This window comes from Vicugna pacos, chromosome 10, assembly GCF_048564905.1.
Source record: "Vicugna pacos chromosome 10, VicPac4, whole genome shotgun sequence".
NCBI lineage: Eukaryota > Metazoa > Chordata > Mammalia > Artiodactyla > Camelidae > Vicugna > Vicugna pacos.
Genome location: NC_132996.1, coordinates 59,811,546 through 59,835,201, shown reverse-complemented (window position 1 = coordinate 59,835,201; position 23,656 = coordinate 59,811,546). Strand labels below are relative to the sequence as shown.

General features: G+C 58.0%; 2 protein-coding genes across 2 annotated transcripts; one reads left to right on the top strand and one right to left on the bottom strand.

Annotated features, from left to right (window-relative positions):
- Nucleotides 1-1,591: 1,591 nt before the first annotated feature.
- FREY1 (Frey regulator of sperm-oocyte fusion 1) lies at nt 1,592-3,154 on the top strand. The gene is made up of 3 exons (XM_006212313.4): nt 1,592-2,568; nt 2,731-2,804; nt 2,997-3,154. The coding sequence occupies exons 1-3, from the start codon at nt 2,465-2,467 to the stop codon at nt 3,116-3,118; spliced, it is 300 nt and encodes a 99-aa protein (XP_006212375.2). The 5' UTR covers nt 1,592-2,464; the 3' UTR covers nt 3,119-3,154.
- A 64-nt stretch (nt 3,155-3,218) lies between these two features.
- MAPK8IP1 (mitogen-activated protein kinase 8 interacting protein 1) lies at nt 3,219-22,582 on the bottom strand. The gene is made up of 12 exons (XM_072969844.1): nt 22,315-22,582; nt 11,336-11,441; nt 9,114-9,422; nt 7,442-7,523; nt 6,333-7,145; nt 6,079-6,154; nt 5,365-5,537; nt 5,039-5,148; nt 4,817-4,933; nt 4,652-4,722; nt 4,427-4,525; nt 3,219-4,063 (listed from the first exon to the last, which is right to left on the bottom strand). Exons 1-12 carry the CDS (start codon nt 22,413-22,415, stop codon nt 3,991-3,993), a joined length of 2,130 nt encoding a protein of 709 aa, XP_072825945.1. The 5' UTR covers nt 22,416-22,582; the 3' UTR covers nt 3,219-3,990.
- Between the last annotated feature and the right edge of the window lie 1,074 nt (nt 22,583-23,656).

The following is a 23,656-nucleotide window of genomic DNA, read 5'->3' as shown; positions in this document are numbered from 1 at the left end:
GGAGCATGGGAAGTTGCTTGCTGCGGGAGTGAATGCTGCTTCTCTCTCACCAGTCCCTGCTGACGACAAACAAGGTTGAACCGGGGCAGTGGATGACAGCTGCCCCTGTGACTTCTGGACAGATCCTCTGCCTGTGCCTTCCCCTGCAGGGCCTCGTTCCCTGCCAGCCACTCCATGGCAGAGCCTGGTGATGGTGGGCCCGGCTCAGTACAGAGCAGCACCTCAAGTCCTGAACCCCTGCTTAAGAGCAAAGGCTTTCCTCCTGCGGGAAAAGGAATGTCAGGCACCAGCCAGCACTGGGGCCAACGCTGGGGTGGTGGTAAGGTTGGCTGATGGGAGCCTGAGAGGCTTTGGGCAAGGCCGGGTGTGGGTTCAGGGAGTGTGAGCTGGGGTCTTCCCCACTCAGGCCAGGTCTGCCTGGAGCCATGCAAGCAGCTGGGGAGGGAAGAGGGGTTTGGACGGTACGGCCACTATCTATCTGGTCTTTCCCCTTCCTCAACCTCTGTCCCTTTGCCCTGTGAAAAGGCCACACACTCCTGCTAGTTTCTAGCCAGACGGGCGGCCCCTTAGGTTCTAAGAGGCCCCTGTGTTAGCCGTGTCTCACCTCCTCCCTTCCCTGGCTGCTTTCCCCTAAGTGCCTCTGAGAAGCCGCACCCAGGTCCTGGGCAGGGGGATGAAGGTACCAAGCCTTCAGGTGGTCACTGCTCAGGGCCCACAACCTGCTGTCTCCTCACAAGTGTTGCCCAGCACTTGTCGTGTGGCGAGCTCTGGGCCTTGTGCTGTGTGTTCAGAAGGGAGTCAGGCCCTGTTCCTTGCCCTTGCTCTCACGACTCGTGGAGGAGACAGATGTGTGAACGCACTGGTGTGCCAGGTTGCTGCAGCAGGAGGAAGTGTGTACACAGGCAGACCTTAGGTGAGTGGGGGGTGGGGTGCCTGCCGCCTGGAGTAACGGGAGGACACACTGGTCAGGGAACCTTCCATTCAAGCAGGCTTTTTCAACTGGTATATCTTCATTCATTTTTGACAGGCAAACGGAATGGAGGCTGTGTGAGCAAAAACAGCACTCATGGTGTTGTGGTGGCGTGAAGCCACTGCTAGGGAGGAAGGGAGTCAGGGCAGGAGCCAAGGGGATGGCGTTGAAGGGGAAGGTCAGGGCCATATCCAACAGGCCATTGCATACCAGGCAAGAAACAGACCTGCCTCTAGGAGGCGGTGGGAAGGGGACCTGTTTCAAACCTCATCCTAGCAGCCTGGTGTATGGTGGCCTGTGGGCAGAGGTGGAGGGTGGGAGCAGGACGCTGTGACTGGGGCTGAATTAAGACAATGGCAGAGGGGATAGAGGTTTCAGGGTAACCCAGCCAGGCCTTGGGGACTGGTTGTGGATAGAGAAGAAGAGGATGGCATCTCGGAGGCAAGGAGAGTGAAGAGGAGGGTTTTGGAGTTCAGCAGAGCCAGAGCATCTGGAACTTGTGGTTCCCAGCAGGGGTGAACCTTCGTGGGGACAAGATGCTAAGGCAGGTTTGTGGGAGACAGCTGGGTTCAGGACATAGAGAGATGGCTGGTGAGAAGTCAGGTTGTGGCTTCTGAAGTAAGCCAGGTCCATGAGGGGCTGGACAAGAGCCAGAGGGTCCCAAGGCCTTGCATCAGGCCTGTGAAAAGCCTGGTCCCCAGCCTACGGTAAAGCTGCACCGATTGATTCAACAATTATTTACTGAGTGCCCACCAGGCATCAGGTACTGGGGATCCTGTAGTCCCTGCCCTTGGGAAGCTTACATTCTAGGGGTTGGGCCCAGGCTTTGCCACCTAACTTGAAATCCCTCTGTCAGCCTCAGGGGTAGTGGCAGGGACTGTGGAATCCCCAGGGCCAGGAGGGTCTAAGCTGCGGGGAGCAAAGAAAGTGGAGAAGGCTCTCAGAGTGGGCTCTGTGCGCTGGCACCTCTGAGTGGCTGGGGGCTGAGTGACCCGCTTAGGGCTCTTCAGCTGGCAGGACTCTCCTGGGACTACTGAGGTGAGGAGGGAGAGATGGGGTGTTGTGGGAGCGGGAGGAGAGGAGGCGGCTCTGGCTGGTGAGGAGTCAGTGCGTGTGGCCTCTGCTCAGGGCCTACTGTGTGCCAGTCCCTGGGCACGTTATGTACCTTACCTCACAGATGAGGAAAGTGAGGCCCACAGAGATTAAGTGGCATGTCCGCCTAGCAAGAGGCAAGGTCAGGATTTGAACTGAGATCTGACTCCAAAGGCCTGTGCCCTTAACCAGTGACACAAGACATGGTTTGGCACCTGTTGGCCCACAGCCTCAGTAAAATCAAGCACACCTCAGCGTGGAGGTGGGGGCCTTGGGGGGAGCTGGTGCTGAGCGGAGCCACGGAACGCACGCCCTTTGTGAGGTGGCCCTGGGAGCTGCAGCAGGTTCCGTCCTTCTGCAGGGGGAAGGGCAGGCAGAAGCCGGGATCAGGGACCCAAGTAGATGGTTCTCGCCATGCTGGGGGCTCTGCACCCCAGGGTGGGGCTGAGCCTCTTCCTCCTCTACCTCATCCTGGTGGCTGCGCTCCTTAGCCTCCAGCCGCTGAGGTAACTCCTGGGGGCACAGGGTCAGGGCTCGACAGGACTGGGAGCCTGGGAGGTGGGGGTTTGCGGTGCTGCCCTTCCCTGGCGTCAGGTCTCTCCCAGTCCCCCACTCGGGGCTGATCCCCGCTTTGCGGCCAGGGCTGAGCACCCCAACATCTCCCACAGGCCTCAGCGATCTGTTCCCGAGGAATTTTCAGCCCCACTGGAACTCTCGCAGCCACTCTCCGGCCTGATAGATGGTAGTATCTCTCATCCCTCCCCTACCCCGTCCTCTCCCCTCGCTCCTCCCTGATGGGGGAGATGTGTTTTAGGAGCGGGCACCCAGGTCCAGCCTCAGGGTCTTCTCATCGCAAACAGCATCTATTCAGTGAAAACTTTAGTGGACTCAAAACAATTCTCCCTCCCACTCATGCCCTCTTCTCTCTCTTTAGACTACGGGGTTCGACCCAAGCACCCATGGCCGCGAGGGCCTCAACCCCTCCTCTCCCGGGCCCAGCAGCGCAAGCGGGACGGGCCAGAAATGGCTGAGTATTACTATGATGCACACCTCTGATGGGAACTCCTTATAAAGCTATTCTGTGCAGCAAAAGCTTGGACTTTTCTGGGATGGAAACGAGCTGCATGGGGGGGGGGGTCCAAGTAGATACACCCACTGCAGTCCCGACAGGAAATGGCACTTTAATAGTTATGGCCAGGGTGACAGGACCAAAATGAGGCTACAACAGAAGCAGCCAAGAGGCCCCAGCTAGCCTGGGCCGGGGTGGAAGCCTCCTTTTCCTGCCAGGGCGGGCCCTGCTGCGGCTCTCTCCTTCCCTGTGAGGCTCCATGCCTGCCATGGGGCCAGCATGCCAGTGAGGTGGGAGGTGGGAGCCATCCAGAGACCACACAAGTGACAGAGCTGGAAACAGGGACTGCACCTCCATCTGCTGCCATTTTCTTACTGCTAAGTCCTCGGGAGGTGGCTGGGCTCAGCCTGAGCTCAGGGCCCTTGGGTTGGGGTTGGGCATTGGGGGCAGGGGGTGGGTGGGCACTCGCAGGTGGCACAGGCTTCGTCAGGGCAGGAGCCAATGCCCAGGGTCCCTGGCAGGGGAAGTGAGGCCCAAGATGAGACAGAACCCTCTGCCCCTAGGATGGGCACCCTTCCTGGCCAGAGGCTTGATACCTCCCCCAGCCCTGCTCCCTCCCAATCCCCGGGCAGCCCGCTCAGTCCTCCATAGATGAATCTAATCCCATATATTACAATAAACTGCATTTGCTTCTCCCCACAACCCCTGCCCTCCCCCACCCTCAGCCAGCAGCCCCCCACATCCCCATCCTCTGGTGGTGGCGGGTACCCCTCCTCAAGCAGTGCCACATCCTGTCAGCAGCCAGCTGTCCTGGCACTGGCCTGAGGGCCCGGGGGGTGCAGAGGGCAGAGCAGCGCCGTTACTCCAGGTAGATATCCTCTGTGGGGCAGGTGTACTCCACAAACTGCTTGTAGAATTGCTGGAACGCTCTCCTAGGAGGCGGGCAGACACACAGGGATGACTGGGGAGGAACCGGGATCTCAACCCAGGGTTTTCAAACTGGAGCCTCGGGGCCCCTGGATGGGGCTCTGCTGCTCCCAGGGGGAGCTGCTCAGCTCTTTTCTCTGCACATGGTGTTTTCTGAGAGACTTCAGCTGAAGAAAGGGCCCAGCAGCTAAGAAGTTTGGACCTCACGACCACCCAAGCCCTCTCTCCAGGCCACGGCCCTGTGACCTGCAGCCAGTGCGCAGAGCTGTGAGGAGGACTGAGGGATGCTACCGGGCATGAGGAGTGTGCTCCGGGCCTGAGCCTGGGGCTGGCTGCAGGGCTGGGCACTTGGCGGGACACACACATACCCCACGGATTCTGCCAGGACTTTGGTGGATTCTTCAGACACAAAGACGTGGCAGGCAAACCGGTGGTCAGCAGGGTGCTTGGTGATGAACCCAAAGTACCTGTGAGAAGACAGCAGTCAGCCTGGGTGGGACAGGACCCTTCCCACACACACGTATCCACGCCCGACCTTAAGTGGCCCCTTAACCCCACCCCACGTCTCGACCTCTTTTCTGTCTTGTTCTTACTTGTTGTTCTTTGGATGGTATCCGCAGAAAGAGATGTTTTTTAACTGGAAAAAGTGGCTACATTTATTCCCCTAGAGGAGGAGAAGAGAAGGGGGTGGTCATCAGCCTGCGGGGGCACAGGCTGGAGATGTGGAGGGAGAGCTGGGGGCCGGGCCGGACAGTCACCTTGGCCTCCTGGGAGTCGTCAGCCTTCACACCTATCTTCACACCCCGCACGCTGATCTCTAGGACGCAGCTGGAGGGCGGGTTAAAGTGCACGGTGAGCCGGCGGGTGGTGGCAATCTGTGGGTAAGGGACCAGAACGTCAGGCGCTAGAAGTCTCTCTCCCCACGAAGAGGAGGTGGGGCTGGGGTGGGCACCCACCCAAGTGGAGCAGGGAACAGGTACCTTTTGCATAGCGGCACAGAGGACGTCATTGCCCTTGTGATAGGGAACCTGGACTGAGCCCAGAAACTTCACGCGGAACTGGTCCACCCAGTCACTGTTTTTGGTCAGGGCTGGAAAGCAAGCACAGTGTGAGGAGCAGCAGACCCAGCAGAGGGCGCCACCACCCACAGATGTCCCAACTGGGCTGGGCCTCACTTTTCTCAGCTGTAAAATGGACCTGAAGTCACCTCTGCCTGGTTGAGATCTAGAGCACAGGTTCACCCAACAGCAAGCTGGGGCAGGTAGAGGTGGGGCCCAGTTGCACCAGGTGAGGGGAGGCACACTACCTGCCATATGTTCAGGCTCCTTGGTGACCTCGATGGCGTAGTAGGCAGGAAAGATGCCCCGGGCACCCGTGCGCATGTTGTAGGCCTCATACCAGTAGTCCTCAGCCTGCAACTCCACCAGCAGGGGGTCATCGACTTCCAGCTCAAGTTCATCTTCATGTCGAGGCACAAACCTGTCCCCAACCAGGGAACGTGAGGAATTCACCACCTGGAGGGGCCTCTCCAGCCAGTCATCCACCCCTCACCTGCTCTGGGGTCAGGGAGCTGCATTGGCATCACTGGTTGAATAAACATTTGTAAAGCATTTCATGTGCCTGTCACAATGCTAGTTCCCGGGGGGAGACCAAGGTCAATCAGACATGCATCTGCCATCGAGTAACTCATGGCTGAGGGAGCAAGTGACTAGGGCCACTGAGACACCATGAGAGGTCATGGGAAGCAAGTATTTCTGCATGGAAGGAAGTGAGGGGGTAGGTTTTGTGTGTGGTCAGGCATCTCTGTTGGGTGCCCTCTTGCCCCGGCCAGATTAGGTGCTCAGTCCTGGACTCTGGCAGCACCCAGCCACTGTGTCACCACACTCTGAGTTACTAGAGGGTGGACACAGGCCACCTGGAGCTAAGTAGTAGGGGTTGGGTTTAGGCCATGTGGGGAAGGCAGAGGCAGAGAGGGTGTGGCCCCAGCTGCCGCCTGGCCAGCCCAGCCCCGGGCTCTTACCTGAATATGGCCCGGTGGGTCTGCTCTTGCTCCTCCCCGTTGATGACACAGGAGAAGAGCCCGAAGGACTCTGCACCTGCAGGTGAGGGGCACGGGCTAGAGGAGGATGGCCCCTCTGGTCAAGGTTTGGGGGCAGTTAGACAGCACTCAGTCCTAACGCCCTGAACCAGATGGCCCGAGGCCACCTTCCAGGAACACCCTCATGGTGGCTCTCCCCACCCAGGTCCCCCCACAGCTCCCCGCTGCTGACTCACTGGAGGAGCGAGAGCGGCCACTCATGAAGACGTTCAGGAACTTCTTAGAGAAGTGGACATCGGGTTCATCAGGCGTGGAGTCCTCGGAGAGGCAAGCAGGGGGCCGAGGCCGGGGGGCCTCCTCGTATTCCTCCCCAATGGCTGACTCATAGGGGGAGGAGGCAGAGGCGCAGTTGTCATAGACAGTGGCCGAGTCACTCTCGTCACTGTAGTCGCCGAAGCATGGCCGCAGGCTCACCAGCTCCAGCTGGGCGTGCTCATCCACCACCAGCGTATACTTGACCGAGTCGTAGGACAGGGCGCTGGTGTCCGAGCTCAGCGAGGCCCGTGGAGGTGGCGGTGGCTCGCCCAGGCTTCCCCGCCACCCTCCACCTGGGGGCTCAGCCCGCTCTGGGGATGACAAGCAGTCGAAGCCCTCGTCCTCCTCGCTGATGGAGGGGTGCGGCCGCCCTGCAGCTGGGGGGTAGGCGGCTGGGTCTGGATCAGAGCTGACTGACATCCGGCTCTCCGCTGGCGGCAGGAAGGCAGCGGTGGGCTCTGCAGGGTCTGGGGGTCTCTGCACTGGTGTCAGGTAGATCTCCTCGGTGGCCTCCAGCCGCACATCTGCCTGGTAGTGGATGCGGTCTCGATGCGAGTGGCCCCGGCCACCAGGCGGGGCAGCAGGGGGACCACTGGGAGGCGCCATCTGGGTGGCAGCACTTCGGCGGCACGGGCTGTCGGTGGAGGTGCCTCGATCCTTGGTGGGGGCAGGGCTGCTCTGGGGTGGCAGCTCATCGCTCAGGCAGATGTGTTCATGTGGCGGTGTCTGCTCCCCTGGAAAGCAGGCCGGTCACTGCTGAAGGCAGGTGCCCTCACCCCTGACTCCCAGGCTACCTGCTCCCTCCAATCAGAATGTGGACACAGAAACCAGATAAAGCCTCCCTGGCAATAGGCCCACGGCAGGCTCTGGGGCCAGGCCTCTCTCGGGCGCCACAGCTGACCTCAGGGGGGCCTGCTCAGGCCTGAGGGACAGGCAATTCACCTCTACTCTGCAAGCCAGAGATTGTTGGGTTTGCCATCTGCAGTGGGGACTGAGTCAGGTCCAGGTGAGGGAAAGGGTCCCGACTTACCTGTCTTCAGGGGTGAGGATGATCGCGACACCCGATCCTGCCAACTGTGCTTCTTGCCCAGAGAGTTATTATTCAATGTGTCCTGTGCAGGGAACAAAAGGCCCTGTGACAGAAGCGGTCAACAGTGCCCGGCACAGGGAGGCCCTGGCCCTGCCCCCATCAGGCCATCCCTAAGCCATTTGCTGCTCCCCCCGCCCCCTACCATTTGCCAAGGTCCTCACCCCCAGCTCTCTGGAGCCGTCAGGAGGGGGTGACAAGTTACAGCCCTCCCAGCCAGGCCTACTGGCTTTAGACAGCCCATCCTGTCAGCTCAGGGAAGCTGGCCAACCCTCAGGGAGATGCTCTTATCAGCCTCAACAAAGGTGGTGACTGCCAGCTTGTGTGGTGGTGAGTGGGGGAGGGAGTGAGGGGAGGAACAAGAGACATCTAGGGACAGAGCCAGACCCCAGTCTCAGATATGGAGCGTTTATAGGGAAGATGCTCATTTCCAGCCCATGCGCCCTGGAGCTTAGGAAGCTATGGCCTAGGGAAGGGGCACGGACATTCTAGTAGAGCTGAAAAAAGCAGGATGAAGGGTCTCCCCAGCAGCTGGCCTCAGGGAATGGGGTGAATCATCCAAATAACAAATCCAGAACATGGTTCTCCCACCCACTAGGAGCACATGACTGAGAAATGACAGATGTTGTCAGAAGCCCTTCTTCCTGGATATCCAGGATGCCCACCCCACATTCTTAGTCTCCTGGGACCCCTCTCCACAGTGTCTACATACAAGGCTCTCTACACACAACTTAGGTCACCCTCCCCTGGCAACACCCTCACAGGCTCTCACATTCATGAGTTTGGCTGCCAAAATCTACCCCGGGTGATCCCGGGAAAGGGATCAATCCTTTCCCTGCAGCCCCTGCACCCTTCACCAACAGCCCCACCTCCCTGAGCTGCTCCTCTGTACTTCTTCAGACTGGGCCTGGAAGACAAAGGGCCACAGCCGGCTCTCCCTGACCCTATTCAACCCTCCTTGGCATCCAGCCACCCAGCCAGGGGCCCTAGGCCCCCAACTCAGCCAAGTAGCTCCGCCTCCCATTTCTCTTGCCTGCCTTCTGGGAATTCCCAGCTGCCCACATTTCAAATTGGCTTCAGCTCCCCATCCCCAACTCTTCACAATATCCCATTACTCTCCCCACCCAACCACTTTAGATGCCCTTTTCTGCAGGCCCTGCTTGTGCTCCACCTTCACCAGGAACCCCATACACTAAAGGGGAAACTCTGACACAGCCAGAGGTTCCAAGTCCTAAACTCTTGAAAGCCTTCAAAGTCCTGTTCTCTTAATCCCCCACTTCTCCTTTTACCCAGATGCGTCCACCGTCCCTCTCAGCTCCTTCACTACTTCAACCTCTCCAGTCAAGGCTCCAAACCCAGCCAGCCTGACTTGGGCCCTCTCATTTAGGACAGATCCTACCTGCCCTCCACGACCACTTCCCCAGGGACCTCCACTTTAGGAAGCCCTGGAAGGTCTTACCAGGCGGGGGATTTCTCCCCGCTCTGGACGGGCATGTCCCTCTCTCGAAGCCCCTTCCGCTCCCCGTCCCTACCGCGCCCCTGCCCGCAACACCCCTTGGGCCCTGCCCCAGGGCGCCGCCCCCTCAGCCCCGCCTCCAAGCCACTGGAGCCTCACCTGAGACCGCGGCACCTGCGGGAAGAGGTTGAGCGTGGTAGGCCTCTTGGGCCGGTAAGTGTCCCCGCCGCCCGGGCCCTGGCCCTGGCCCTGGCCCTGGCCGCGGGGCACCGTCTCCTGGCGGAGCTCGGCCTCGGGCGGCCCCGGCGCCGCGCGTTCCTCCTCGTCTTCCTCTTCGTCGTCCTCGGCTCCAGGAGTGTCCCCCGCCGCGTCGATCAGGTCCATCTGCAGCATCTCGGCCTGCAGCCTGCTCCCCCCGCCGCCGCTGCCGCCGCCGCCGCCCCCAGACAGCAGCCCGGCGCGTGGGGGCTGCGCGGCGCGGACGGAGGGGTGTCAGGGGGCGGGGCTGGGGCGGGGCCGAGTCCGCCACGCACCGCCCCCTGCGTGGGTGAGTCCATTCCACGGCCTCAAAGCGGGGGGGGGGTGCGGTGGAGAGGAAGCGGTGCAAGAGCCCAACAAGAGGGGGCCGCGCCCTCCTCCGCCACCGCGAGGGTGCGTGAAGCCGTCTCCTCCCCACGTCAGTCGGTGTGTTTCACAGTCCACACCATCCCTCCCCAAGGTCCCCTCCTTCCCGATTCTTTGCACCCTCCCGTTCCCTTGGCAACGGCAGTGACCTCACCCGGGTAGTAAGCCGAGCCCAGAGTGAGGTCACCACTGTTGCCATGGGGATGCAGGGTAGCCAAGGAGTTCTGGGCCCCATAGGGGATGGGGGCATAGTTAGTATCTGAAGGGGGCGAAGTGAGGAAAACTGAAGAAGCAGCCTCAACCAGGCAAGAAATAACAGGAGGGCCGCAGTGCGGACAGGAGGACCTGAGCGTAGCCGGAAGAGGGATGCTGAGGAGGAGGAGCAAGAAAGGGGCACCTGGAAGAGACACTGGCATCCCCACCCTCCCCTGTCTAAAGGCCAAGGCCCCTCCAACCAGAGATTTTCTCTCAGGCTAGCCTGACTCGTACAATTCGGAGCCCCGTTCTAGTCCCAGCTCTGCCATTAACTCCTTGGCACCTTGGACAGATCCCCTGATTCTCCAATTCCCTCACCAGCTAATTGCCTCTCAGCTTCCCAAAGAGGTGAGGACTGACTGGCAAGAGTATGTGAAAGCCTTCTGGAGCTTGTCTAAGGCCCCACAGTGTGCACCCCGAGCTAGTACTGCCTCAGGGTCCTGCTGTTGCAAGGACCACCCTCTCCAAGGCTCTGCTTTGTGCAAGTCCAGGGAGAGGGCAGAGTGGGAGTCTGGAACAAGTGTTATGACCTTAGAGAAGCCATTGTAGTCTAGAACAAGTGGCCTCTGCCTCCATCCCTTCCTGGCCTAGCCAGAGGGTGGACGTTTGGGGTACAGGTACTATAAGGTTAGCCTCACTCCTTGGTTTCCTCTTGCCTGGCAAGAGTTAACAGGCTCTCTAGGGGCAAAAGGAGGTCAACACAGAGGCATCACTGCAGCTCTCTTTTGCTAACCATTCTTTCAACACTATCTCTACTTGGGCCACTCGCCCTCCTGGGGACTGAGAGAAGCTCAGGGCTCTGCAACCTAGCCTTGTGCTTTCCTTCTATCTCCTGGCTAGCAGGCCCCTTTTCCTGTTCTGAAAAGACATCAGGGGATCCCAGTCTGACCCAGGCTCCCCAGATGCTGGGGACGTCCTGGCAGGATTCATAACTTTGGGAGCCAACAGAGCCATCTGTCCCGACAAAACCATGGGGCCCAAAGCAGCAGCAATGAGGGATTAACCTTCCAGAGGGATCTTTAGGATTGCAGGCCAGAGAGGGACTGTGAGGCTGTGTGGTGTGTCTGGTGCAATGGTAGCCAAGGGAGTGCCTTGGCTCTTTTTTCCTGCCCCAAAGCACTGCAGATTCCACCAGACTCCACCCTGCTCTGCCTCAGGCCCTCTGCCAAGGCTGCTTTAGAAAGGATTTAGAATAGTCTGAGTCTTCCCTTAATCCTGGCCGTAATTGCTGCTGTCCTAGACCTCAAGACTTCCTGCCCTCTCCCTTCTTGTGGCAGCTGAAGAAGCTGCCTCCTGCCTTAAAAATACAAGACAGTACAATACAATTAAAAATCTGAGAACTCAAAATATGCCAACCATTGTACTGGATGTTTCCTACATGTTATTTCATTTAGTAAGGGCGCCACACAGACTGAAAGCCCCTCTAGACACAAGGATGCCCTCACTCCTGTCCCTATTCATCCTGCCAACCCACTCAGGGGCTCCTGAGAGCCCATCCTTACCCGTAAGGACAGAGTGTCTTTGCACTGCAGGCTGATGCCACACTCATCGGTGATCTCAGAGAGGTCTTCATCTTCAAACTCTTCCAGGCTGATGTCATGGGTGAGCCTGATGGGGACAGGAAGCCAAAGTTACCATTCAGGGAACTGCTGGCAGTGGGCTGAGGCCCCCTGATGCCTTCCTAGTACCTCTTTGAGGGGGCAGCCCCTCGAAGGCAGCCCCCAGAGAATGGGACCTGGTGCAAGGGGAACCCACCAGGCAGTGAAAGAGTGCTGGGCTGGGGTCAAAAGCCAGGCTGCCTGGGATGGCAGTGGAAGGGGAGGCTCTGGGTTATTCCAGCTCTTCCCAGCTGGGAGTTGTCCATCCTGCTGCCAACCAGGGGGCCTGCCTAGAAGGCCCAGCTGGTCAGAGCCTTAGCTCTGCCAGAGGAATGGCTCCCAGGGTCAAGACAGATGCCAAGGCCAGGTCACCCATGGAGGAGGCAGAGAGTTGTGAAGAGACTCCAACAGATGCCTGGAGTGGGGCCTCCCTGTGCAGTCCCTGCAGGGACAAAACCCAAGGTGCTGGCAGAGGCCCCGCCCCAGCCTCAGAGGAACACTCCATGTCCCCAGCCCAGGAAGCCTCCCGCCTCATGAGCCCTGGGAGCAAGTAAAGGAGAATCTGGTGTCAAAGGAGTTTCAGCCTGTCTAGGAGAGACAGTGCCTCCATCCTACGTTCTTGGTCTCATCAATTCGAACACAGAATCCTCTTGCCCAGCATATGGACCCTGAACAGGAGGCTGCACGGCTTGGGTCAGGGAAGGCTGGAAGTGTGCTGAGGTTAGGAGCCAGACCAAAGCACTTCAGTATCAAACTCTATCTGGTTATAGAAAACCTTTTCCTCCCAAGTCAGCCCTGCCCCAGCCACTGCAGTGCCTGCTGGTCTCCTCACCTGCTCAGCCCCAGCCCCCAGTACCCTGCCTGATTTGGTATGGGTGGGACATTTGGGAGAATTCTGAGTCTTTTCCTCAATAAGATTAGGAGATTGAGGTATAGAGCAAAGGAGACCCACTAGTCCAAGGTCACACAGTAGAGGTGACCTAGGAGGCCCACATCTCCAGGCTCTCACCTCAACCAGACCAGAGACCCAGAGCTCAATGGAGCTGCCCCAGAACTCCCCCACTCCCCCACTGGTCCCCACACCCCTACCAGTGCTCCCACTGATCCTCCAACCAGCTGTCATTGTCTGGGCTCGAATCCATCTTCAGCACCAGCTGCATGGAGAGCCCTGCCCAGCTCGGGGGCTGCACGGCCCCAGGGCCACCGGCTCATGCCCAGAAGGGTGGGGGGGCCAGGGCTTGGGGCAGGGCTGGGGCCTCGGGCCTCCACCGCCTGGGCCTGCCTTTCTGCGTCCTGCCCACTGCAGAAGCCTGGGGAGCTCATTAAAAATAGATGGGAGAGAAGGCAGCGGCTGCCGACCCGGGCCCCAGCCCCAGCTCTTCCCGGCCAGCCCTCAGCTGCAGGCAGCTTCCTCCCCGGGCCCTTTGCGCTGCCGCTGCCGACGCCGCCTCCCTCGCGGGATCAGGTTACCGCAATCAATGCCACCGGCTCCACCTGCCCTTCCAATGCCCCTGTTGGGGGCTGGGGTGGCCCCCCTCCCTGGCCCAGGCTTGTAAACAGATGGCAGAAATCTGGGATGTTTGCCCCCCAAAGCCAGACCCGATCTGTTTTAAAGGGCCAGCACCACAATTAGGGTTCCTGGTGGTGAGATGGGGGGGCTTCCGGAATTCTCCACAAATGGATGCCCCACCCACACAGCTACTCCCTCAGCCCCTACACCTCATCAGGGAGGCTTCCGTGGGCCCAGGTGGCCTCCAGACAGTGCTGACTTGGGTGGGTCTGGGCTGCCTCTAGTGCCCACCTGGGTGCAGACAGAACCCTGCCCCTGTGCCTTTCACAGGGCTCCATCCTTCAGCACCCACCCAGGGTTAAGGGCAGACTATGTGCAGAGCGCTCGGCGCAGGGTGGGAAGGGCCGCCTGGGAGGTAAACCTCCTGCCACTTCGGGATGGCAAAAGCAGAAACTGGAAGGCCCCCACAGTGAGGGATTCTGCCCAGGGTGAGGGGCTGGATGGACAAGGTGCTCTTTAAGGCCTCTTCTGACCTGGACCCCAAGGGTGGTAGGGTCCCAGGGCTGGGGGAGGGCATGGTGTGGAAGTAGGGATAGGCTGGGGAGGACAGCTCTGCCCAGAAGCCAGAGTATTCCTGCTCAGTCTGGCTGGTGCAGGACAGCATCTTTGGGATCTTGGGATCTTTGGGACAGCATACTTTCCTGGGATGGGAAACCAGTGGCGGACACCAAGCAAATGGTCAGTACACACTGGCTTCCTGGACAGTCACAGAGAAGGTACCCTGGGACTCAGCTAGCATCAGGCAGCTGCAGGACACTGGGTGTCTGACCGAGAGGTGCCTTCAAACATCTCCTGCTCTGCCGGTGACCCCTGCACACATCTGTGTCTCCTCTGCCTCACTGTCCAGCCCTGGTCTAGCTTCTGCCCCTACAGTCCCAGACCTCCCCTCTGGCCTGCCTGCCTGTCTCCCCAAGCCCACACCACTCCACGCCACCACTATCAGGCAGAGCTGCCGAAAAGACAACCCTTCTGCCCCCCCACCCAAAACCTCCAAGGTTCCTTGCTAGTGGCCAACTCATTGATCTGGCATTCAAGGTCTGCAGCTCTGTGTGACTGCCTGGCTCTGCCATCCGCCTTGCCACTGTCTAACCCAGTGCTTGGATGGAGCACATGGCAGGCTCTCAACCTCTGCTGGCTGGTAGAAGGCCCAGTTAAGCCTGCTCCTCCAGGAAGCCCGCCTGGCCTCTTGTGCTAGTGCCTTACAGCCCTCTAGGCAACACTCATGGGTCACCTATCTTTCCCCTCACTTGTGGCTGGTGTCACCATCCGCGTGGATGCCAGGCAGTGTGGTGAGGCAGACAGGATGAGGCTTGCATCAGACAGCACACCTCCCACCCCATACCAAGCAGCTCCAAACTTAGATGGAGCTCATACACCCTCTCCCTGCCCTGCACCTAGCAGGTGATAAATAAAGGTCCCCTCCCTCCCAGCATGGTCTGGAGGGCAGAGCTGGTGAGGTCACCTTGCATACACTAGGCACTCAGTGCATGCCCACTGGATGTCTGTCAAGGACAGTCTCAGCCTCCACCAGGAATTCTCAAACCCAAGTGTTCGAGGAAGACCTGGGCTGGAGCTGCTCAGCTCACCTCTACACCCTCAGCATCACCTGATATTCTCGCTTCCCAGACAGCAGGTCTAGGGGCAGGCAGGGACAGAGTATCAGCCTCTACAGAGGAGGGTGTGAGGTTAGCTGAGGGCAATGGTGGAAAAGAACGCTGGGCTGGGGCTCAAAGCCTGCACTTGATCGCTGGCTCTTTAATTTTGCTGTTTTCTCATAAGCCAGACAAGATGTAGAATGGCCACCACATCAGGTTTGGAGGTGAGAAGCCTGAGATAAAATCGTCACTCCTTCACTGATGAGGAGTGGCCACTTCGTCTCCTGAGCGGCTGCTGGGCCAGGGATACAAACCTTCTTTATGCTCTACATCTCCCTTTATCCTTACTCCAGCCTTGGAAGATGGTTTTATTCTGCCCATTTTACAGATAAGGAATACTAAGGCTGAGTCATTGGATGCCAAAGGTCTTGGGTTTCCCCACATATAAAATCAGGTCACCCATAACTGCCCACCCACTACCTGCCCACCCACCTCAAGGATGCTGGGAATGATTAACCAAGGGGACTGTTTGTGAACTGTAAGGGTGCTGTGAGGAGGTCATGACCAAGGATCAAGGGGACGAACTGGTCACAGAATTCCCTTTGCACCCTGCCCCTGCCCTTTCTTCCCACTGCTCCAGGCACCAGATGATCAGGATCTCTCAGCTGAATCCCCGGGAGACCTGTTGTGGGGGGAAAGCTAAACAGACCCTTGGTCCCTCCAAGTTCAAGGAAGGCAACTGTTGAGGAGGAAGAAGGAAAAGATGGAGGGGAGGAGGGAGGAAGGAGGCGGAGAAGGAAGGAAAGAAGGAAGAAAGGAAAGAAGGAAGGAAGGAAGGGAGCAGGTTCCCTCCTGAAGTCACCAATCCACTTTCCCCATGGAAACCTGAGCCTGAGCACCAGCAGGCCACCTCATGCTCAATCACACGACCCTCCGCAGGTCAGGTCAGCAGCCCTCGCCTCTAGATCCTGAGCCCCAGCAGCTTCCCCATGGAGACGCCCACCGCTGATCCTTCAGACCTGCTTGCCCATTCAGTGAGATGGTTCCTGAGGTCTCATCTATGTTAACATTTGGTGACTCCATGTCGTGGGTTTGGTCTCTCCAGACCTCCCTGACCTTTGGAGTCTATCTTTATATTCCAGGCCCTTTCTTCTATGTTAACCTCATCCCCGCCCACTCCAGTGCCCCAGTCCTTTCTCCTGGCCAAGCCGGGTCCTCACCACATTCAGAACATGCCATCCTCCTGGCTCCCACTTCCCGAGCAGAGCTCTCCTGAATGGACAGACAAGCATCTGTGTTCTGATGTTTAGGTCACGGCCCTTTCCCTTGCCCTGTGCTGTCCCATCTCCCTGTTAGCCTCGTTCCAACCTTTCTAATTTGCTGTTTCAGCCCAGTAGTGGGCTGAGTTAGAAGTGCATGCGGAGTAAGGGTCACGTGGGAAAGTGCCGAGGCTTCTGCTGAGCAAGGCCAAATCTGAGCCAGGCATCTGGCTGCCCAGAGGCTATTCCTGTCTTCCTGCTCCTGGTTCTCCTGGAGTGAGATCAGGATGCCAGCTGAATGACCCTGGGTCCTGGCCATGGTGTCCCATGGCCCCTCTCGTGATCGAGGCACCTGCCACCGCTGTTTAAGTGCCGAGCAGAGCTGCCCAGGGGCTCTCGCGACTCGCCTGCTCTAGTCTAAGCAGACTCCCCACTTCCCTCGGGCTCCCCTACAGGCCACCAAAACTCACATCTGAAATGCATATCTGGTCTTGTCACCCCTCCCCAGCTCAGAATCCTAACAGCTTCCCAGCCCTTAGGGAAAGTGGCCAAAATTCTCACCTGTGGTCTGAAGGCTCAGCAGAGCCTCCCCTCCCCTCTGGCCTGTGTCATTGTCCCCCACCTCCCACCCTTCCTCTCTCTAGGCTCCTGCCCTGCTGGCTCCCTTAACAAAGTCTTCTCTGATCTCCAGGATTAAGCCAAACAGCCCTGCTACTGGCTGAGTTCCTCTCGCTGGTAGGCCTGGATCTCTGTAATTTTATTTTTGGGCTTGGGGACCAGGGGTGGGCTGGCTGCCCTTAGAGGCCATCGGTCTGTGAGGGCAGGATTGTGTCTTGACCAACAAGGTGTGATGCCCAATACGACAGGTACTGAATAAACGCTGTTGAAGAATAAGCCACTGCTGTCCCCAAATCTTTCTAGATCTTCCCCTTGGAAATCTCAGTTCCCTTTTCAAGTCAACTTCCTGTGTCCAACCCCCTCCCCAAACCCCGTGCCCACATCAGAATCTGGGATAGGATGTGGAGGCCTCTGGGAAGGTGGAGTAGGGGCCAGCCAGGCCCAGCCTCATCCTCAGAGCCTCTCTCCATCCCACCCCCAGCTCTGGGTGGACCCTGGGGTCAGGCTGGGTTTGCTCTCTGGTCTGGAATTCCCTTCTCAACCATGTCCACACTGGGTTCATCTTCACTGAAAACCCAACCTAAGAAACAAGCCCCAGGAGATTCCCCTGCTTGGGGTTACAATGCATCTGATCCGTTTAAACACCTCAGTGCTGATATGGAGCAAGAACTCTGGGATCTGGTGATGCGACTTTTGGGAAACTACCCCCCAAAAAACAATCTCACCCCTGGAAAAACCTTTAGACACAAAGATGTGTGTCCTTGTAACAGCAAACAACAGAAAACAACTGCAGAGCCCAGCGTCAGGGGCCCTTGCGGATGGAGGGAGAATCACACAGCCTTTGGGATGAACATTATAAAGTCTGTGTATTAATGTGAAAAATGGCAACTAATACAATGAGCAGAAGACAGAATGTATGACCCTATGGCTCCACATGACGAATCACACCCAGGAAGAAACACCGACAGGAGCACGGCTGTGAGACGTGGTAGGGGATCCAGGCGTCTTCTGTCCTCTGCTCCCCCGGGCAGACCTTCGGCACTGGGTCAACATCATCCCCGCAGCCACCTCCCAGGCCTAGTTCTGGGCTGGCCTGCCCCTCATGGAGCTGGGTTTCCTGAAGGCAGGCTCTGACTCCCCACCCACACTCAACTCCACGTATAAAGCCCACAGGCACGAAATAAATGCCTATTAGAGGAAGTGCTGGTTGACCCAGGCCCTGGGAGCTCCGCGAGTGCCCTGCATGCATTTCTGGTGCTGAGTGAGGCCAGGCCCACCGCCAACACTCCTAGGGATTTTCTGAATGATTCCAAGAGCTGGGCCTGGGGACAAAGATGGTGCCCCAGGAGGGCAGGGGCTCCTGGATTGGGGATGGGGCCAGGGACCCAATCTGTGGGATCCACTGGGGCCCCAAGGATCCAGAGACCAACTTCAGGGCTCTGACATCCAAGAACTGGTGTTGAAATCCTGCCTTGGCCCCACTGGGTTGTGTGAGGCAAGTCCATGTTTGGTCTGCACACTGCCAGTCCACTGGGGCTGGCTGGGAGTGCTGCTCTGGGGCTGGGGCTGGGGCTGGGGCTGGGGCAGGGCAACTTGCATGACAGCTTTCCAGCCCTTTTCCCCTCACCGGAATGCTGGCCTCACCCTTCACTCTGTGTCCCTGAGTATGACGTTCCTGGAGGCATCAGGAATCATTGCTCATTTTCTCAGCTGAGGCTCCCAGGGTCTTTGGCCCCTGCCCCATCCTCTCCTCTGAGCTCTGGACCCAAAACCAGTTGCCCACTTGAACCCTCCAACTGGGCCCCCAGTGATCACCAACCTCCAGTTCAGCAGGTCTCCAAGTGACTCCACCACTCCACCCACCCAAGCTCTCATCACCCATAGGGCACCCCCTCCCCAGGTGCCCAGCCCCATCCCGGACTCCTGTCTCTCCTCTCCCCTCATACCAGATCCTCAAAAGTGGGCTAATCTACCCTCTTAATCCCCTTCATATCCTCCCCATTCCTCCTTCTTTCCCGCAGGATGGCCAGTCTCCCAGGGGTCTCCCTGCCTCCCTGTCCACTCGCTACCCAGCCGCCCAAGACACCTGCCTGATGCCCCCAGACCCCTGCTGGCTCCCCCTGCTTGCAGGTGGCCAGGCCAGGGTCCCAGCATGGACTCTGAGCTCCTGCAGTCCCCGCTCTCCATAACTGTGCCAGCCTGGGCATTACACCCTTGCCTCCAGCCCTCCGCTCAGTCCGCTCCCTCCCTCCTCACTCCTCTTCCTCTTGGGTGACACTCACTCGCCTGCCAGCCCTGAGCTGAGCTGACCCTTCCCACCGTCACTGAGCCTGGGCTTCTCCAGGCCCTGACCTGAGTCACCAGCACACCTACCACCTGTCTGGTAAGGCCTTGTCTGTCTGTCTGTCGGACTCCCTTCTACACTGCCGCCTGCACAACAGCCAGGCCCATGTCTGGGCCTCTGGAGTGTCTCTCACTCAGTGAGCCTGGCAATGCGCAAATACTTGTTGAGTGAATGAAGGAAACGCCAAGTGTACAGAACCTTGTGAAGAGATAAGTAAGGAGGTCTCTTGGCTGTTGGTGGCCTCATCTCTCATCCCCCAGGCAGCACGGGGGTAAGAATATCACCACCATCCAAGGAGTCCTGAGTCCTGGGTGCTGGCCCAGCTCTGCAGTAACTTGCCATGTGTTCTTGGGAAGACACACACCCTCTCTGGACTCCTCATAAGTAAAAGGGGGAGGGGATGGATGAGCAGATTTCTAAGGCTCAATGATTTAAAATAAAAAAGCCCTATGTGGAATGGCCATCATTAAAAAGTCCACAAACAATAAATGCTGGAGAGGGTGGGGAGAAAAGGGAACCCTCCTACACTGGTGGAGGGAATGTGAATTGGTGCAGCCACTATGGAGGTTCCTTAAAAAAACTAAAAATAGAGTTACTATATGATCCAGTAATCCCACTCCTGGGCATATATCTGGAGAAAAATGTAATTCGAAAAGACACATGCACCCCAATAGTCACAGCAGCGCTATTTACAACAGCCCAGACATGGAAGCAACCTAAGTGTCCATCGATAGATGACTGGATAAAGAAGATACGGTATGTATACACAATGGAATACTACTCGGCTATAAAAAAGAATAAAACCATGCCATTCGCAGCAACATGGATGGACCTAGAGATTACCATACTAAGTGAAGTAAGTCAAAGACAATACCATATGATATCACTTACATGTGGAATCTAAAAAAATGATATAAGTGAACTAATTTACAAAACAGAAAGAGATTCACAGACATAGAAAGCAAACTTCTGGTTACCAAAGAGGAAGAGCAGGGAGGGATAAATTAGGAGTTTGGGATTAGCAGATACAAAGTACTATATGTAAATTAGATAAGCAACAAGGCACAGGGAACTACATTCAATGTCTTCTGATCCGTAGTCATACCCGTTATCCATTGCACCACTGGCCCCGTATTTACATTCAGTATCTTGTAATAATCTATAATGATAAATATATATATGTGTGTATGTGTGTATATATATGTGTGTGTGTGTGTGTATATATGTGTGTGTGCTGTACACTGGAAACTAACACAACATTGTAAATCAACTATTCATTAGAGAAAAAAGAGAAACCAGTTCTGTGTGAAACCAGCTCTTGAAACATTCAACATGTGTTGTCTCTTCCAAGTCTTAAGACCAGCCTCACAAAGAAGAAACAGAGACTCGGGGGCTCAGCCCCCACTCTCGGGGAGCACAGCTAAGAGGGCCAAGCCAGTACTCAAACTCAGGCCAGCTGGGTCCATGACTCCTCTGGAGGCACAAGAGAGCAGTGCCCACCCAGGGTTAAACAGAGTCAAGCTAAGAACTCTGAGAGGCGGGACAGGGAAAGGGCAGTGGGGGCGGCTGGAGCAGGCAGGGCAGGCCCTCAGGGGCCGGAGACACTGCTCTTATTATTCCCACATGCAGGCCTCCTGTCTGCAGCCAGGCCATGGTGTCCTGGAGGGCCAGCCCACGCCTCAACCTGGGCACACTGCCACCCTCGCCCACTGGGCCCAGAACTGGACACATTCACTGGCTCGCCCACCTCAGCTCCTCTCACGAAGGGGTCTATGATAACCAGGGTGGGATGGAAAGCATCATCACCAAGGGGTGGGGAAGCAGGTGGGGGAGGCCAAGCTGTCCTGTGGGCAGAGGCAGGGCCTGGAGGTAGAGTGGAAGGAACACGCAGACCCAGGCTGCAGTGTGACCTCCCGGTCTGACTCCCTCAGGGTCCGTGGGCAAGCCACCCCGCCTTCCTGAACCTCAGTCTCCTCATCTATAAAATGGGCACATCGACGCCGATGCCCAGGGTGGCTGTGAGGGTTACATGAGGCAGCACAGGGAAAATGCTTTGAGCATAACAAGCTGAATAAACACCCACTGGTGTGGAGGGCTGCCACTTGTTGAGCCCTGACTTGATGCACAGTAAGGAATCAATATTAATTAGCTCACCTGACAGATGAGACTCAGAAAGACAAAGAGCTGCCCAGGTCACACAGCTAGAAAGTGGTGGAACTGGGACTTGAACCCAGGTCAGTCTAAGTTTGATGCTCTTCCACGGCAGAGGGGCCTCCCAGAAAGAAGGCAGCATTTGCGTGCCGCAAGCATGTGTTGTGTCCGGTGGAGTCCGTCTCAGACCTCAGCCCGTTACTCTGAGACACTAACCACAAAGGCCCCGGCCCTTGAGCCTTCAGGCTTAGCCTCCATCTGGTCCCCTCCCTCTGGTCTTTCCAGCTCAGCTCAGGACCCTGGGGGAAGTTTCCAGTTCTCATGATGCCATTAGAGATCCCCAGGGGTCCTTGCCCACCTGGGTAGCCAGCAACCCCTTGGCCAGAAGAGGGGCTGGCGCCAGAGCACAGCTGGGGCCTGGCTGGGGTGAGGGCCCCAGGAGAGGAGAAAGCGCCAGCTCATTAGATGGGAGAAACAATGGGGAATGTCTAGGCCTCTTTCTCCCAGGCCCTGGGGCAGTAACACCCTCCTCTTCTTCAACTGGGGCCAGAATTATGAGGGATATTCATCCCTTCCCCCACCAACACTCGCTGCCACTTCTTTGAAATCCCCCTCCCAACTGCCTAACACCAGATAGGGGGCAGGGAGAGGGGTGAAGGGGAACCCTCGGATTAGGGTCCCTACCCCAGCAGGGACCACCTCCCCACCACCTCGCACTCCAGGGCTCTCCAAACCAGACTCCCTCTCCCACAGCCAAGCCTACGATCTCGTGGTTGAAGCTAAGCCTTCTGCACCTGCGCACACCTGACCAGGTCAGTGCTTTCCCAAATCCACAGAGGTCCTGGCCATGCCAGGCCTGGGAGTTAGGCCCCTGTGGCCAGGCAGAGCTGAGGAGGGGCCTACGACTCCTTTTAGTACCCAGATTGTCGGTTGCCCCAAGAAACTGGGACCCGTGGGGCACCCCAGGCTGCTCCCATGTCTACTCAGAAGCCTTCTGACTGGGCACAGGCAAAGCTCCAGAATTCCTGCTTCCTCCGAGATCTCAACACAGACCCCAGGCCCCGCCGCAGCCCCAAAGTCAGGCAGAAGGTGGCCTCCGAGCCCCCTCCTCCAATTCCAGCTCAGAATCTGCCTAGGACATGGAATGGCGGAGGCAGCAGTACTGATGTGCAGCGGCCATCAGTCCGGACTTCAGGCTGAGGGGGTTCTGAGGGCTCCGTCTCGGGAATAGATCCCACCCCCACGCCGCCCTCTAGTTCCGGATCTGGTTGTATACTGGGGCCGGGGGGAGTCCGGGCAGATCTATCTGGGCTGAAGGGCGAGGCGCGGCGGCCGGGAATTCTCACCTGAAATTGGGCGGCGACGCGATGTGCAGCCCCAGGAACGGGGAGGCGGCAGGCGGGGACGCGGCCCCCCCGCCCAGGCCGCCGCTCTCTCGCTCCGCCATTCTCCCGCACAGCCCTGGCCATCCGGGCGGAGCGCGGTGCGGAGGCGGCGGCGAAGGCGGCGGCGGCGGAGGGGAAGGAGGCGGGGGCACGGCGGGAGGCCGCTGCTGCGGGGCTGGGGCTGGGGCGGGAGAGGCCGGCGCACCTGCGCAGGGCAGGGCGCGGCTCCGGACCGCGCACCGCTCTCGGGACTGGCGCTAGCGCCACCGCGCGCGCCCCCGGGCTCTTGCCGGGGTCTCGTGTGCCCCGCCCCCGTCCCGCCTCCGGGCCCGCGAGCCCCGCCCCTCCCGCGCTCTCCAAGGTGCTGAAGTCGCGGCCCGGCGGCCCCGCCCTAAATCCCACACTGACTCCTCTGTACAGTTTGTCCTCCTGCAAAGCCCTCCGTGCCCATGCGGGCCCTGCCCCTCGGGGTGGGCCTAGGGTCTGGGAATCGGGTTACTAATGGCAGGACCCTGGTTCCCAGGTCCTTAGTTGACCCCCTCACTGCAGACAAAGAAGGAAGTCAGGAAAGGAGGGTCGTGGAGGAAGTGCAGAGAAAGGCTAATGGGTGTTGGGAGTTGGCTCCTAGAGCAGATTTGGAATCAGGTGGTGTGAAGTCACATCCTGGCTCTCCAAATGAATAAGTGGTGTGGCTTTGCATTAGTGACAATAGTCCTAAGATTTGATTTTTCTCATGTGTGAAATGAGGACAATAATGGTCCCTCTCATGGTTGTGAGGATGAAATGTAATACAAATGTGTTGTCACTGGAGGCCGGGAATACCCCCACCTCCCAGGATCCAGGTTTCACCCCATCCTGTCCCCTTACCTTGAGGGGACCCTCCCTCCCAAGGATTCTCCCCATAAAGTCTCCTCTCTAAGGATTGATTCAAGCTCCCTTTCAGTCCCAGACACTTTGAGGTGAACCCTTCATTTTGGCTTCTCCATTTCTCCTCATTCATGTCAGGTCTGTCCCAGATTTCTCCTTCTCACTTAGCACCTCAACTGCATTTTCTGTAGAGCATCCCCTCTTTTGTACCCAGACACCCCACAGCTGGATTCTTACATTCTAAGACTTGAGGCCTTTTGTTCCCACAGTTGACATCTTGGGATTCTTTTTGTTTTTATGCTTCCCCCAGCACCTCTGCCCCTGCTAAGTTTGGGCCATGGTTCCTCCTGGTCTTCTCTCCCCTAAGAGGGCTAAGCTTATGAGTTCTTTCACTGAGCATGAACTTCTTGACACTCAGGGTGCTGGCTATGGCTAG